General features: G+C 42.5%; 1 protein-coding gene across 2 annotated transcripts in view; it reads left to right on the forward strand.

The window, feature by feature from the left end:
- The window catches only part of LOC126545049 (cytochrome P450 3A41-like), an 87,228-nt gene that overhangs the window by 51,659 nt on the left and 19,418 nt on the right, over positions 1-16,151 (forward strand). For both annotated transcript variants that reach the window (XM_072287213.1, XM_072287212.1), the window contains 11 exons: positions 1,183-1,279; positions 1,818-1,870; positions 2,358-2,454; positions 4,409-4,528; positions 4,644-4,732; positions 6,258-6,403; positions 7,114-7,229; positions 11,801-11,876; positions 13,179-13,327; positions 14,285-14,373; positions 15,510-15,647. In XM_072287213.1, the coding sequence (XP_072143314.1) occupies positions 1,183-1,279; positions 1,818-1,870; positions 2,358-2,454; positions 4,409-4,528; positions 4,644-4,732; positions 6,258-6,403; positions 7,114-7,229; positions 11,801-11,876; positions 13,179-13,327; positions 14,285-14,373; positions 15,510-15,647 (1,170 nt within the window). The remainder of the gene's footprint in view (positions 1-1,182; positions 1,280-1,817; positions 1,871-2,357; positions 2,455-4,408; positions 4,529-4,643; positions 4,733-6,257; positions 6,404-7,113; positions 7,230-11,800; positions 11,877-13,178; positions 13,328-14,284; positions 14,374-15,509; positions 15,648-16,151) is intronic.

Genomic DNA, 16,151 nt, shown 5'->3' on the forward strand with positions numbered 1-16,151 from the left:
TCCGCGCGATACCGGCACATCAGATGGACATGTATGTGAGCACCTGCAATGTACTAGACGGCAAAATACACCGCATTGGCCCAACCACCCAAATCAAAAATTGCGGATACAGACAGTTAAGTGCCAATATAAGCATCGAACATGGGCGGGTGTAGGTTGCCGTCATTTAGGTCAGGACAGGAGTATGGCATATTCCTGACAGACTTTTGCCTCCTCGAGTTAACTTTATTGCTAAAATGTTAAATTACGGCATACATCTAAGAAATATATATGACTAGGTTCTTTCTTCGCGACTGGAACATACAAAAATATTACATTCCGTTTTCGATATTACACCAGCTGGAGTAACCGTTCGATGAATTATTGATGTCATAAAGAAATACAGTGGGAGGCGTATTCACTCAGTACCACGCTTAGGTTGCCTTATATTCGAAAGATTCAACGCCAAAATGCAGGACATAATTACACAAGACATTGCATCTTTACTGAGCGCACGGAATGTCTCTGGTATAGTCGTACCGGCTATACAGCCGGACCGCTATGTTAAGATTTATGAAAAGAGTCTACATGGGAGCCAATACTCTAAAGATGAATATCAAAGCTACCTGTGTACAGAAGTACATAGCGCCCATGTGCATAAAATGCGCTCAGATTAGGCGTTATTTCGTATTACTTAAGAAAGGCCGTTTAAGGCGCGATTGAAAGGCCGCAATTAATTTCTGGCAATTGCATAAGAGAGTTTGGCACGGAATCGGGCCCAAGCTGTCCATTAATATATAACTTCAGCAATATTTTCGTCGCAGCGCTAAGGAGAGGGAGCAAAGCAATATTCGAAAATGCCCATACATTTGTAACGGGCGACTTTCGAAGCTGCGTGTTTTCATGACAGCATTTTCAGTGGATCGCAGATTTCCATGGTAGACGGTGCTAGAAGGATATGGAGCTTGTTTTTTACCTCAAAGCCGCGTATGAAAAGCAACCGCTAGAAAGTTATTTTGTTTCAAAGTAGGCTCAGCCTTCCGAGTTACACTGTCTTATCAATCAGGAAGTAACTTGTCGACCTAAAATATTCTGGTTAGCTTGAATGAACAAATAGGCGGATTTTGTAATCACTCCTAGCTACAAGGCTGTGTTCATCTGCGCTCCGACAACCATTATGCTTTATTTATTGTTCTTTTCCAGAATTTTCACAAAGACCTTTACATTTTGGAAAGGGAAAGGCATCCCATATTTGTCTTTCTTTGAGTACCTCCGTGTGGTTCGAGACAACTTCACAGGAGTAAGTACATCTCGAGCAGCGGATTAGCCGAAATTATCGCTGAATCTGCAGTCATTCGTTGCTACAGTAAGGAAAAAACTAACCCTGTTCAAGGTGCCTACGTTGTGACTAACGTGACTAAATTACTCCGCGCAGCATTTTTCTAGTCTCTAGGGACGACGATGCTCAAAAGGCGCAAAGTTGTTTAGAAGCTCACCGCAACGGGATTCCCTCTGATTTTTGCTCGAGATTCTCTGACATCTCCAATCCTCTCGAATAATATAGTTTCTATGTTGAAATTAAATACCATTTTATTGAAAGAAAAGTATGAAATAACAGTAGGTTCTTTAAAAAGACTAGCATATCTAGAGCATCTGCTTAGCATAGTGGCTGTTTTCCCCGAAAAGAAAGCTGACTTACAGTTGGCATTATGCTGATGCAGTAGACAGTTTCTCCATAGTAAGTACCTTCTATTACTGCTATTTTAAGGTTTTTAACAAAAGAGCGTGCAGTCTTTAAAGTTACAGACTGAGTTTTTTTCTTCTCTCTCTCTTTCCAGGAGCTCAATAAAGTTGCTATCCGGAATTACAAGCGCTATGGCCGGATATACGGGTTTGTACAATTTTAACTCAATGAGCCTCTAGGTTGGGAGAACGTCATTTCTGCGTTTTCTGGTTTAACGCGGAACGCACGCCTTCTTACCCGTGGAGCCATAAAACTGCACACTTTGATTGTCCCGCTTGTATGCAAAAAAAAAATAAAAAATCGCGCACGTTTCGTTTTTCACGTTTATCAGTTTTCCTCGCCTGTCGTACTAGGTCTACTAAGCGTGTGTTTTTGTTAGTAATTGAGGCTCGTGGGGTTTTCGCATCATGACACTGGCGCAAATTAAGAGCTTGTGATCTAATCGGGTTTTGCACCAATCCAGAGCATCTCCTTAGGAAGTAAACAAAGAGCACAAAATTGAAAACTACAAATTGAAAGTTTCTAAACAGTCTTACTTCACTGACAATAATGCGCTTTTCTCGCGACGAAACATTAGTATTTCCCTTTGTAGGTAAAAAGATGAAGTGCTAATTTGAACGCTACAACATTTCAGGTCATACCAGGGGCTCGTACCAAGCCTTGTTGTCTCTGACCCAGATGTGCTGAGAGAAATTTGTGTCAAGGACTTCAAGTCGTTCGTCAACAAATCGGTGAGTAATGAACGTCCCGTCCCGTTCGTTTCTCCCTGTGATCCAAGTTTGTTATACAGTAACTATATTACCGCATCAAAGTGACAATAAGTGCCTCATAACGAACGCTAACGTGCAATTATGAGCATTCCTGCAATGCAGTCTACGTTGAATGACATTAAAACGGCCTTTCATGGCTGTTTGTCACATGAGAATTATGCTGGATAAGAATTTTAACCAATGGATGTCCGCAGAATACAAACTTGGGAAATAATAAAGCACGTGCCCACCGATTCTGTAGTCCCGCATGAGGAAACGAGGTCCCATAATTTCCTCACGACATATTGGAAGGCTGGGCTAAGTTTTTGCGTGCCTTTGGGGTACGCTTTCATAAGTCGTGTATGGAATATTGAAGCAGACGGACTATGTATCGTCAAAGCCTATGTAATCAGGGGGAAGAAAGGCATAAAAATATGTGCTAGGCATTTGGTTAATAAAGAGTAATGAAATTTTTGAAAACAAGGGTGCATATACCAGATTTATGGATTATACTATTTAGGTAAGCTGAAGGCGGGCAGGGCACAACGAATCGTAATATAATTGCAAAAGGAGACCTGCACACAAAGTATGCGGATTGTACTATTTAGTTAAACTCTGATGTTTATAGAACTGAAAGCATTGAGCGAGCTCGTAAGGGATCATTTCTTTGTAATGGTACCACGTAAAGACACGAACATGAAATGCCCGAAACGCAAGAGCCGCGTACGGCTCTCGTGTGTGGGGACGACGCAATAGAATTATTACTGGTGAGATGACAACAGTTCCTATAATGCTACAAAAAAGGCACTGCTTTCCTTAAATATTGCATTTCCCTCAGTGTTCTCTTTAATTTCAGTTATGCCGGTGGTGCCGGAGGCGTTTACGGCACGCCCGCCCTCTAACCCTTACTGCTTCCTAACGGCAGGAAAGGGTTCATAGTGTAACGCTTATACAACCTCGCTTTCCTGTACCAAATATCGTCGTCGCAGCGAAAGTCGGTCAAGGCTTTCTTGACCTTTTTACGTGGCATTGGCCTACTAGAAAGACTATAATGATCGCATATCCATCCCCTTTCTTTCTTTATTTTTCACGCTTTTATTTTTGTTACCGCTCTTGTTTCAGTCTTTGCTTCCCGTTTCCCTTCCCCTTGTGCAGGGTAGCAAACCGGAGGCTTTAGCTCTGGTTGACCTCCATGGCTTTCTCTCATTTCTTTCTCTATGTCTCTCTCTCTGTACCAAATATTTTTTTATAGTTTATGTCGATTTTTCACGTGTTCTGCATATTTTTGTCTGAAAACCTCCGCCGGAGAGGCAGAACCTTAAAAATAAATTTTTTTACAAACAAGCATTTTGCATTATTACTAACCATGTAAACGTATAGAAACACCGAGAACAGAAAGAACAGCGGCAAGCAATTGTACTTAAAAAGGGACACTGCATCACACTGTAGATAAGCAATCACTTTGGAATAGTTATCCCTTTATTTAGCAAGATACATATTGCTATAAATTCTTAAGCATCGAATAGTTACTGTGGTCTACCGTTCTGGCTCTATCCGGCTAAAACGTGCGATGACACTAGCTCGTAAATTTTTTTCATATTGAAATTACGTTTAAGCTCATCTTACTCTCCTTACCTGAAACAAATATGCGCTACCGTAGACGAACAGTTGCTGACGTAGCTGAATTAACAAAACATCGCACGCATAATGCGGATAATGGGGATTCAGGTCTTATCGGCGGCCAAGTTGCCTCTTCTATTTTCCATTTTTCTTATGGTTTGCACATATCGAGTCCACAGTCAATAGCCATATGCTCCATTGCCTTTCAATAACCACAGTAAAATTCCCATCTCTCTCATTGTCGGTTGGCTTCCACTGATTGCAAATAAATAAGATAATTCCCTCGGTACTCCTTCTCATTTTTTCACAACACCAGGATGACAAGGTATCAGGAAATACTCTTTGGGACCAAATGGTGCTGCACCAGCAAAATGACGAATGGAAGCATACACGCAGTTCGCTGTCGCCAATGTTCACAACGGCTAAATTAAAATCGGTAGGTGTGGTTCGAATGGTTCGAATAGTGAGTAAACGAATTACGAACGTTCGTAATCCCTTCGGCCAAAGAAACGTAAACAGACTATCCTTTTTTTTTTTTTTTTGCTCTTCAGATGGTACCAAAAATGACTAAGACTATGGACAGGTTTACGAAGTTGCTGCTGGCGAAGCTCAATAAAGGGCAGCCCACGAATCTCTGCCAGTGAGTATAATACCTTTCTTGCTTTTCTTTGAGGCAAGGATAAGCCTTTACGATAATACATTCTTTCGAAAACTCCACCCGCATTATACGTCAATGTTCAGTGGGCTAGTTTGCAAAGGAATATATCTGTTTAAAAAATATCCGCGAGCCTCTTGCAGATCAAGAGAAGCATAATTTTTCTGTGATTCAGGGATAATAACGGGGCAAACATAACTTGGTGATGTTTTCTTTCTTAATATTTGTTCTCCTTGGATTTATCGTTCTAGAAAACTAAATAGAACCTTCTTTTAGTTGATTACCGCAAGCGAATGACGGTGAATGTCTCTCGTCAGGTTTCGTTAAGTTCGCGTATTAGGTTTCCTTCAGTTTACAGAACAGCAATGAACTCGCTAATCACAATGAATCAATATTCAAACTAGCAACTTGATTAACCGCTAAAATGTGCAACTCTCAATCGGCGCTTTCAAGTCTTTTTAATCGCTAAGCAACTCCTTAATTAGTCAAGGTGGGCGATATCTTATGCTGCTATGCTTCTTTTTTGACAGCTGTCCCTCGTAAGGGGGTTTGAGTTCATTGTCTGCCTGCCTGCCTGCCTGTCGAAAGCGGGCAGTTGGTAACTTGCTATTCCTCCTGTCATTAAGTAATTCCTTGCGAAGGGAAGCCTAATGTAAGCTTTGAAACCATCACCACTTCGGGAACCGCAGAGAAATCTTCATTATGCGTGCAGTACACACTATCTATGTTAAACAAATGTATTGAAAAAGAACATTAGGGTGGTCATGGCGTTGTTCATTCTTCTCGCAGTGCGAAATAATACATGGGAGTAAATCGCTGGCAGTTTAACGATGACGTGCACATGCTACTTCCGGGTACTATTTTCAAACCTTAAGGCATATTTGTTCAAAATAGCCGCCTTTAGTAGAGCTTCTGTAGAAAGTGTGCCATATTACCTATATAACTGACTACATAGCTGACGAGTCACATGTTACGAAAGCCTATCTAGCTCCACCCTGGCGTGCATATACCGCACAGTGTTCAGCTTAAGCAACATGCGAGAGTACGTGGGACCAGTAAATAAAAGTAAGGTACTGGCGCATCTCCTGAGGAAAACTAGGGGCTCACCGTCGCCAGACGAATTTCTTAAATGGCGCATGCAAAGCGTTCTTGCCCCTGGGCATTTGAATGCGTAAAGCGCTAGATCGAAAGCTGAAATTGATTTTAAAAAACAACTACCCGGTGACTTTACACTGGTCTGCTTTTTTCGGAACGACACAGAAGAGTTCGATTCGTTTAACGCCACCCTTAAGCAGTCGGCCTTCTTTGCCTCCTCAAATTAGTGAACTCAACGCATACTGTTTCTCTCTTCCGTGTCCACAAGTTTTATGTTTTCAATATGTAAACCAGACGTAGTCCATTAAAATACTGACGCTAATATCGCATACGGTGCCCCTATTAGTATGCGCGCATTTTAAGTATGCACATTGGCAAAGTCGGGCCTCTATTGTGCATATTTCTCACTCCCCAGATTGTTGGAAAAATCGGCCATGGACTTGTACACATTACTCATCTTTGACCTGGACATTGATAGTCACGTTGACACTGAGCACCCAATGCTCAAATGCTATAGCGGCTTCCTCAGTGCCCCTGGTGGCTGGAGGCTACTCATGATGAGTGAGTACTCACCTCCTAAATGTACTCGGGCATTTTCTTTCGTGGGTAAAAGCTAAGTCATGCATTATCATACTCTAGACCTTGAAGCGGTGACGTCGCTGAAAAGGTACCGTAATGAAAAATCGATTACTGCCATATCTTCTTGTTTCCTGTTCATTAGTGTTTCTGTAAAGGTACTGGTACTTGTTATCACAAAATAATAACGCTACATCACCTTGTGATTGCCCATTTAGATGCGTAATAAACTTCATATCCGATAACAGACATGCACAGCCCTAAACGATTTTATGATTCCTTGGCCAAAAGGAACACCACTTGACTCAGAAGTAGCCGTTGACCTTGTCTATATATACATAGGTCTACGTATGTATAGCTGCACCACGACGAATAGCACTTAATGCAGAAGCAGTCATTGACGGCCCTATGCAAGTTCTAGTTGATAAGGAGCATTTACCTTTGAATTCCTATGCATGTCGCTAAAGCAGCACTTCTGCTGGAGGCATTTATTGCAAGCATTCATTCAGCTGAAATCCTTCGTCGTCTGATTAATAAGTCTAACAACATTAGTAACCTGTTTTGTCTTTAGAGTGCCTTTGCGGAGCTTTAGCATTGTTCTATTTTAGTGCTTGCTGTGTGGAACCCAAGTACAGCAGATCTTATTCTTTGCGCATACATTTTTTTCTTACTTTTTCTGATTTTGCATGATCCAGCCACTCTCCCAAGGCTTTTCAAGGTTTTCAGAGTGGAATTTCCGAACAAAGGTGACTCGCAGTATGCGCTGGACTTCACAAAGCACTTGATCGGACAACGACTGCGCGACAGTGAAGTAAGTTTCGATAAAGGGGCTTGTTACAGCTCCTGAACTTAAGTGTATTTAATAAAACTCTCCAGCTCACAGAACTGAAAGAAAATATCTGCCCAAATAAGTTATTACATGCAAAAAAAATGACATTGGTGGAAATAGCAAAATAACAATAACAAAAGCAAATGGCAAAACTATACTGGTCATATTGGTCTGTTATTTGCTCTGTAACATTAATACAAATATTCAAGCCAATGTTATCTTTATAAATTACAAAAATGCTTCCCACAAGGTTCTATACCAACACCTTATGCGAAATGTCTCTCAACTTTACTCACAGCCGAATACATTAAACTGTATAAAATTACTGCTCAAAGTGCGGTCCCGGTCTTTTTTATTAACGGCCAGTTGTGTATTATTTATTCCCTACCGGTAACTATAGGCCGCACCAATAAATAACTTTGACAGTCTCCAATAAAACAGAGCTATAACGATTAATAAACACAAGCTTACGTATATTCGAATGAAAATTATTCGACAAGAAAAGGCTGACAAAGCAATGCCGTGGCACAGAAGGTTCATAAACAAAAGCCAAAGGGCTGCGCGGCAAACGCAGCACAGTCACAGCGTAGGCTGATTGAAGGCGTCAAATGCAAGGTAGTAAGTGTATTGAAAGTCGTGTTTTTATTTGAAAACATTTAGTGAAACACACCCAAGGGTGTTTATTTTCGGGAAAGTAGGCCTAGAAGGCCATGCAGCGGGGCATAGTGAGGGTACTTCGATATCTCTAAATACAAAGTCGAAACAAGAACCTGTGCGCGAAGAGCTACACTGTGTATTTGGAACAGATTCCATGGCGAGGTTTTCTTGCACACACTGTACGAACCAGGCAATTGGGGAATCCCTCGTGTTTACTTTGAAATTGCCCGTAACCATTAGGAGCACATCGTCTTGAGGAAAGAATGTATCTGTCAGGAAGTACGCAATCTTGCCATGTTGAGCACCTGGCTACGCCTACACTTAGACAACCACAATACCCTCGGAATTACGCAATGCACAAACGTTGGCAAAGTCTGCGTCTGGGGCTCCTTGATTGGCACACGCTCATTTCCTCGTTCGTATAGTACCGCACACGAGGCCGGGTGCTCAGCTGTCTTTTCTGACACGACGCAGCTGTAGGCGTTGATATGATGGGGCGGAGCCAAGTCTTGGGGAAACATATAGAGACACTCGCATTAAGATGTAGTCGTGCATGACGTCAAGCCTGTGTGCAGCCAGATAACGTACCTTGAGAGAGCAAACGGCAAATCGGTGAGGCTGATGGAGCAGCGAAAAGCAACTGTGCATGATTGTGTCAAGAGGGTGTTCGCAGCGGAGTCTTTTTTGTGTCTTTTTCTTGAGAACGAACTGAACCGTCCCCCCGGCGTCGATGACCGCTTGCTGTTTGTGCTGCTGTCTTCACAGTGGTCTGTGGAGCCCCACGTTGCCTGGTAGTAGCCGTGCGCGTAGCTCTACGAGTCGCTTCTCCAGCAGCGGTTCGCACCTTTCGAGTAGGCGCTATAACGCGTTGCGAAGGGGTAACACAGGCAGCGAGACTACGTGGCACACGTGTCACATCTCGTGATACGTGTCAGGATACGATGCCATCTTTGTGGAAACTCGAGGGTCCAAAGCACTACTCACTCTGCAGGAGCAGTAACAAGAACGGACTGTTTAATACTGCATGCTAGTCAATTGTTCCTCTTATTCGTTATTTTTCTGAATAATGGCGATACGTCTCATTTTCGTCATTGTCCTTTCCGCTCTACAGACGCGCCACTCCCCCCCCTCCCCCTTTCAAAGGATCCATCGTCCCAGTGTGAAAGTTAAGGGTGTGCATGCACGAAACATTAAAACGAGAATCGCTTGGATAAGTATGACGTTATACGCCCCACAATATGTGTCTGCAATGCAAAGTGAGCGCGTATCGGCGCTACGCGGCGCGGTTGTGATCGCGTGGCTTCTCGCGCGCTACGCGATAACTGCGACAGATACCCTACACTGGTGGCGGCGGCGACGGACACCCTCGCCAACCGGAACGGCTGTTCGAATAAGCCCATAATATCTTACGCTGTAAAATAATTTTGTTAAGCGCGTCAAGCGATTTCAAGTTATGAACGCACTGGTAGCGCCAGACCTTATACTCACTGCAAGGTATAGTTATGTCAATTAAACACGTGATGACAGCATCTGCAGAAAACCGCTATTGAAATCCAAACTGAGAAGCAGTCATGGTGCTAAACGTTTTGTAATATTTTATTAACCTAATTAGATAAATTTCTCTATGCGCGAGTACGGCAATAATAGGGAGCACCAACAATGTGCGGTAGCTTTCGATTGATGATGTACTGCCTTTCTTCCATAAATGCATCCCTTTCAAAAATTATAATTGGCGATGAAAACTGTTCTGAAGGTAAAATTAAATCATAAAATTAGCATGAGTGACAGTGAAAGCTAACTTATTTTCATATGCTGTGCAGTAGTGTTATCTAAAGCTCAGCCATTTCATTTTAAACCAGGAGTTACACATTCTACCTCGTCAGGATTAGTGGCATAAAAAACAAAATACCATGGTTCTCTGCCAAACAAAAGCGGATATTTAGAACTCACAGAGGCTTTAGGTTCAACGAAAAGTAGATAATGAAAGTATTAGTGATGCCATTTCAAGAAAAGACAGGTGGTTCTTTAGGCAAAGTGAGGGAACGAAATCGTGTGATTGTGGAAACAAAACTTTCGTATGCATCCGCTACTTTGCACCTCTACCAAGGTTGACTTGGTAATAAGCTTTAAGCAGTCCAAAGTCGTTCTGCTAGATTTATTGGTTTTTCATAATCCCATATGACATAAGCGGTCCAAACCTGAAAGCTCAACTCAATCTATAATCTCTTTCGCCTCATCATATCGCCGTCCTGTGATTATTGAACAATATTTTTCAAAGCGAAGATGTTCTTGCATTTCCCCTCGCGTTGTGGTTGGCGCTGCTGTATTGCTGATTACACAACTTGAGTCACTGCGCATGCGCCATTGGGTGCATGTGCAAATGGACAAGTTGGGTCACTGGATATGTGGAACTGGCAATGGGCCACTGTGCATGTAAACATTATTCATCAATTCGCCAGAAAGGGCATGTCATTCTAATAGATATAGATAACATAATATAATAGATATAGATAATAGATAATAGAAGGGCATGGCCTTCTATTATCTTGCTAAGTAATAATTACTGTTTTTTTTACTATCCGAGTCCTCCCTTCTGTATATATAAGAGCTCTAATGCCTGTGCATTTGCATGTTTCACTTCGACGAATGAAGTAGCGGTGCCTCATGAATATTGACTTTGCACTATGTGGATTCCTATTACGGCTTCAGTAAGTTCCAGTGTACATAAGCAGAACAAGAGGAACGAACTGAAGCGGTGCACAACAGAAGTTTCTAGGAGCCCACTAAAGAATAATGAGAAAGTCAGCATCAAAAGTAGCTAATTGCTGAAAGGGAAGCGAACTGAACAGAATGACAAGAACGAAGGACATTTAGGTACAGATAAGCAGAAAAGTGGGCAAAAGAAAATTGAAGTTGGCTATACAAAAGTAAACACGCTGGCAACAGAAGCAGCCGTGTATTGCGATAGAAGTGAACGAAATATAACGAACGCGTGCATTGAGCGAGGAGCGCTGATCTAGATAGAAGCGAAGAAGGCACAGCGAACCGATTCCCACGTATACGTTGGGCGCGTCGATTTCTCCCCATTATTGTTTTAATAACGAACTTTATTCTAGAGCCCTTAGGCGTATCAAGATGAATTGATCACTCTCCCTTAAGTGGCTCTTCCACGTGGCAGAAAGCCAACTTCAACTTTGTTCTTCGTCCGAGATGTCTGGGGGGGGGGGGGGGGGGGGGGCCAGGGAGGGACTACGCTCTAAATTTATATCTATTGGTACCGTCTTCAACATTACATTACAACCAACACCTGCTCAGTGATGTTTTCAATCTCTAAAACTGATGATCTCTCTACGAAAAGATTTGTGGTGCTGATTATTAATTTCAGACCCGCATCGTATGAATACAATTTTTACGGGCTTTTTAGGGTGATAAAAAGAAACGGAGTGTTCTTTGTGGGTGAACTAAAATATCTGGTATATTTCTTGCAGTCATAGAGTTGGGGCGAAGGGAACACGAATAATGAATCGCCGTGAGAAGTTAATGTCGTAGCTTTATTTCGCTACAGCAATTTGTTTTTCATGCCCTTGTATTATCTTGCCAAGTAATGACTACTGTTGTATTTAGTATCCGAGTTCTTCCTTTCTGTATAAATAAGAGCTCTAATGTCTGTGCATTTGCATATTGCACTTCGACGAATGAAGTAGCGGTGCCTCATAAATATTTACTTTGCACTATGGGGATTCCTTTTACGGCTTCAGTGACTTCTCCGGAACACATTCAGTTGCTTGTATTATTGAATAATTCAAAGAAAGAGCTCCTGTTGCCAAACATTTTACTTGTGTCTTCTGCACTAAAGATTCATCAAGAGTTCAACCGCGTGCTTTCTTATTGTGCAGAGGCATGACGATGCACTCCAAATGTACATGGACACCAAAATGCAGCAAAATGGGAAAGGAGGCGTCCGACTTTCAGGTAATTCGCAATTTTCCTAGAACCCCCCGTGTGTCGTTTCTATGAACTACCAGAATATACATGAATCTCTACTTGGCAGCATTTCCCCATTTTGATAATAAACTGATTCATACATAGTCTTCCGAGCTTCAATATAAGTGCTGTAAAAACGGAGAGAACCATAGCTGTACCTAAATTGCATTGTTCGCCAAGTTATCGTATAAACAATAGCCAATCAACGTGAGGAGTCATTTCGCAAGTTTCTACGAGACACTTGTGTTTTGGCGTGGCGGCATTGGCTGATTGTGGCGATACGCGGTGTCCATGGCGCAAGTGCCACAAAGTCGAGTGGCATTGACCTACCAAAAACACACTTATCGATTAGCAACTAACTTGCGCGGCACCTGAAATGCTTGCTGGAGAGATAGAGACCATCGTGAGCATTTATCGTTCTTCTTATGGAAGTTATCGGAGCAATGTCTTTGTTTTCATAGAAGCAATCCGTCGTTATTTGTCAAAGTTAACTGATATCTTCCTGGGAGAACATTTATGAAATGAAATTATTCTAAAGGAAATTTTCTTTCTTCATATGACTGTCTGTGTTGCCTGCATTTTTGTAATGTGCTTAAAGCAGTGTGCGACGTGATCAGTTGAAACGAGCCGTTTCAGATTATTCGCGTGGCACTACCCGTGATGAGTTGGAGAGCAAGGATCAGTGAAGATTAACAAAATGTTGATTTATATACATTTTTTAGTTGTTGTGTCGGCTTTTTTCGCACAGAAGTAACTCAAGGCTATCTTATATTTCTATGTTAAAAAAAATGTGAAACTGTATTTTTTGTACTTCGGTTTATCTGGCTCTAGTCCTTTAGTGAGCGTTTCCATCAATGATTTTTTGATGGTATTCGCATCTAACAGAGCTTCTTTATGCACAACTGGTGAGAACAGAAGGGTCATTTAGGGTATAATCAGCTGGCACCTAGATCTATTTTCTGTTCACAAAGAAAACTAAAAGGACCACGCATCTCTGTTAGGCATTGCATTGTGCACTTCGCATGCACTTGAAGAGTGCGTTAGAATGTCCGACTTTCCCTTTCCAAATTTTAGCAGCCCATATTTATTTTAATAAGCAATTAATACGAAATAAGCACTGGACGAAGATCCAATGACACACTTTTGTTTTCTCTTATGAATCTCATCACCGTACGCCTGCCTTGCCCAAGTGACAAAAAATAAAGACATGGCCATGCATTCCACTTCATCTGAATACCTTCAAGAGTGTCCCTTATCCATGTCTGACACACTGCGATTTTTTGTTTGTAGAATCTGCACTCAACGACATCTCTGCCCAGTGCATGTGTTTATTTATCGCTGGGAGTGACTCAATAGCTCTGACTGTGACGTGCGCGGCGTACTCGTTGGCCCTCCACCCCGAGATTCAGGAAGCGGTGATAAAAGAAGTTGATGCCGCGGTGAGTATACACACGAGGGAGCTAGTACTTTTGACAGTAGGCGATAGCAAGGGCCCGTAGCCGTTGCCCTTATCTACACCATTTGTCGTGACGTGTTTATCTGAAGCCGGCCACACGCAAGCGAGGACAAAAGGCCTTTTGCAGCCAGACGACGACAAACAGCACGAATGAAAACGTTGCAGTTAAGTTTCGTCAAGGCAGCCCACGACGTATGCAGATAGCAACGAGTATCTCCAGTAATTAGGATCCGAAAATTTTTTAAGTATATAGACCTTAAAGAAAGTGAAAGAAAGTGAAATTGCGGAGCATTCAATATGAATGCTTTCGCATGCCCCTGTGCTAGTCCATATCTACGCGCGTAGAAATTGGGGACTGCTTGTTTCATTCATAGAGGGTGTAATACCATCGGCATAGCTTCGGCTGGGCAAGATTTGCAAAGCTCGAATGCGAACTTTCTCAATTTGCAGTAGCAGTCAGACTTACAAAGAACAGACATGCCCTTTTTTCGCTATATTTCGAATATGAAGGCTCTACCGTGAAAATACCGGTAGCTTGGTCTAGTAGAACTGCTAAGTCAAAAACTTCAAGCGGTATTATCATGGCGAAGCTCTTTTGAGTATAGGAGAAACGGGAAAGTGCGTAAGGCATGACCGTGTTAAGCCTGATGGCAGCCATCTGTTCAATGTACTACTGTGGGCGCTAAGAGTTAAGGGGCACGAGATCTCGGAAGAAGCTGAATATTTTTGCGAACTGGGCCCGCACCTTTCAATTGGGACTAGTGCTGCGATCGGGCCTAGCCCATGTGGCCAACATAGTGACGAACTAGGATGTACGTGAATGCCTGTAAAATTTGAACAACGCCTATTTCAGACTAGCGTTAACTCACCAACTTGCGTGACTTCATTTTCCATATCGACACTGCTTCCTTACCACTTCTTTGTGCATTTTGTCTAACAGGACGAGGCCAACTACGAATCTCTGCGGTCGATGGTGCTTCTTGATGCCGTCGTCAGTGAAACGCTGCGGATGTACTCACCGACGTCAGTGTAAGTTATCTGCGTGCATGAGTTTAAATTAAAGCCGAGATGAGGCGTGTGTACAGCTACGCGTTGTCATCGCTAGGGGGCATTTTATGCCGCTTTAGTTGGCATATGTGCTCCTATTCTATAGTTATGCGTGAAGCTCAAGCGCTAAATGTTAAGTTGGATACGTAAATGAGCGCAATTATTGCATGAATGGGGACTAATTTGTGTTGACATTGACGCTGTTTTCAGCTCAGCGTAAGAATAGCTTTAGCTGTAAACACTAAAATCAACCCATAGAAAAGCCTTACCTATCATATGCAAAGTTTACCACACTGCGAAAAAGTTAGATGTGGTTAGAAAATATTGCTGTCCACCGATGCCCTATGTCGATGCGAAAAACGTATTTTGCATTAATTTCAAAATGCCTCCAATATCCCCATGCAGTTTTTTCAGAGTGTTACTATTGAGTTTTTGTTGAAAGTTTTAGCCACACACTGTTCAGAAATGGGCAGTGCCGCGGAGGGTAACGTAGTGGTCGTAGTCCCAATTAAGAGATTATAAATCATTCAGTTTATTTACGGAAAAAGGGTGTCATTGTAAGGAGCAGTACGTTCAACTGAACAACACTTCTTCGGCTTTGTCGTTGTTTTTGGCAGCAGGCAAAACACGCACACACACGTAAATGCCCATACACGCACCTACCCGCCCACACATGTGGCGTGTGTTCTTATACTGTACCGGTGCGTCATTGGCAAGGAGTGTCTGCGGCGAGTTGTAGAAGTTTGCATGAATTTCACAAAGCCGCCTTTATCGCTGCTCCTTTCTCTCGTAATGAAGCGAATAGTCAGCTCTACAGTGATGAAGTGACGGGACATAAATAGTGAGGGCTATTGCTTTCTTAAGCCATACGATCCTTGCGCGCCTCCATTTTCTGGTTAGCACACAATTACTAAACATAAGATTATCACCAGGTTCCTGCATTTATTCGCCTAAACTCCAAAAACTGCAGACATTTGGAATTATTCGTGGGCAGAATAATGTGCCTCACGTATGATGTGGCACAGAGTGATCTCAAAGTGTGAACATACAAATGTCTGCCAACGTTGTCTCTGTGCGGCCGCAGCATCAGCCAACGCCATTAATTTTTGAAATTTCAGGCTTACCAGGATATGTTCGCAAAGCACAACAGTTGCTGGCGTCCGCTTTACGCCGGGAATGCGCGTCGAGATTCCAGCCCACGCCATGCACTACGACCCCGAGTTCTTTCCCGAACCAGAAATCTTCAAACCAGAGAGGTAAGGAGTGTTGTGGTCTAGAGTGATGCAAGATGGGTTGGAAAACAAAGACCGAGAAGTCCACCCGCCAGCGTTGTTAGCGGCGACACCGTTTCATGAAATTGCACTTATGGCTACGGTGCATAACTTTTCACAGATGAATGTGCGAACTCGAAGGCCTGGCCATGTTTTCTAACATCTTTTTCTTTGTATTTCTATGACGAATCCGAAAGCCCATAAGTGGGACCAAGTACTCATCTAAATATTTCTACACTTTCCGCTGCGCTAAACCAATAGAAGACAAACTGCGAGAATTCAATAAACATTTCCCAGCAGGGCTCATTTTCACGTCACAGCTGTTTGTGAAGACTGTACAGGGTGTTTTTCTAGAGGTAGCACATTTTTAAAAATTACCTGTGGAAGGTAGCACAATTCTAACCCTTGATCGAAATTACTCGATGGGGCGGCCACTACTTCTAGGAGAAACCAAAGTGCGTGATTAAATAATTAACATAGTTACACTAG

Source organism: Dermacentor andersoni, chromosome 3, assembly GCF_023375885.2.
Source record: "Dermacentor andersoni chromosome 3, qqDerAnde1_hic_scaffold, whole genome shotgun sequence".
Lineage (NCBI taxonomy): Eukaryota > Metazoa > Arthropoda > Arachnida > Ixodida > Ixodidae > Dermacentor > Dermacentor andersoni.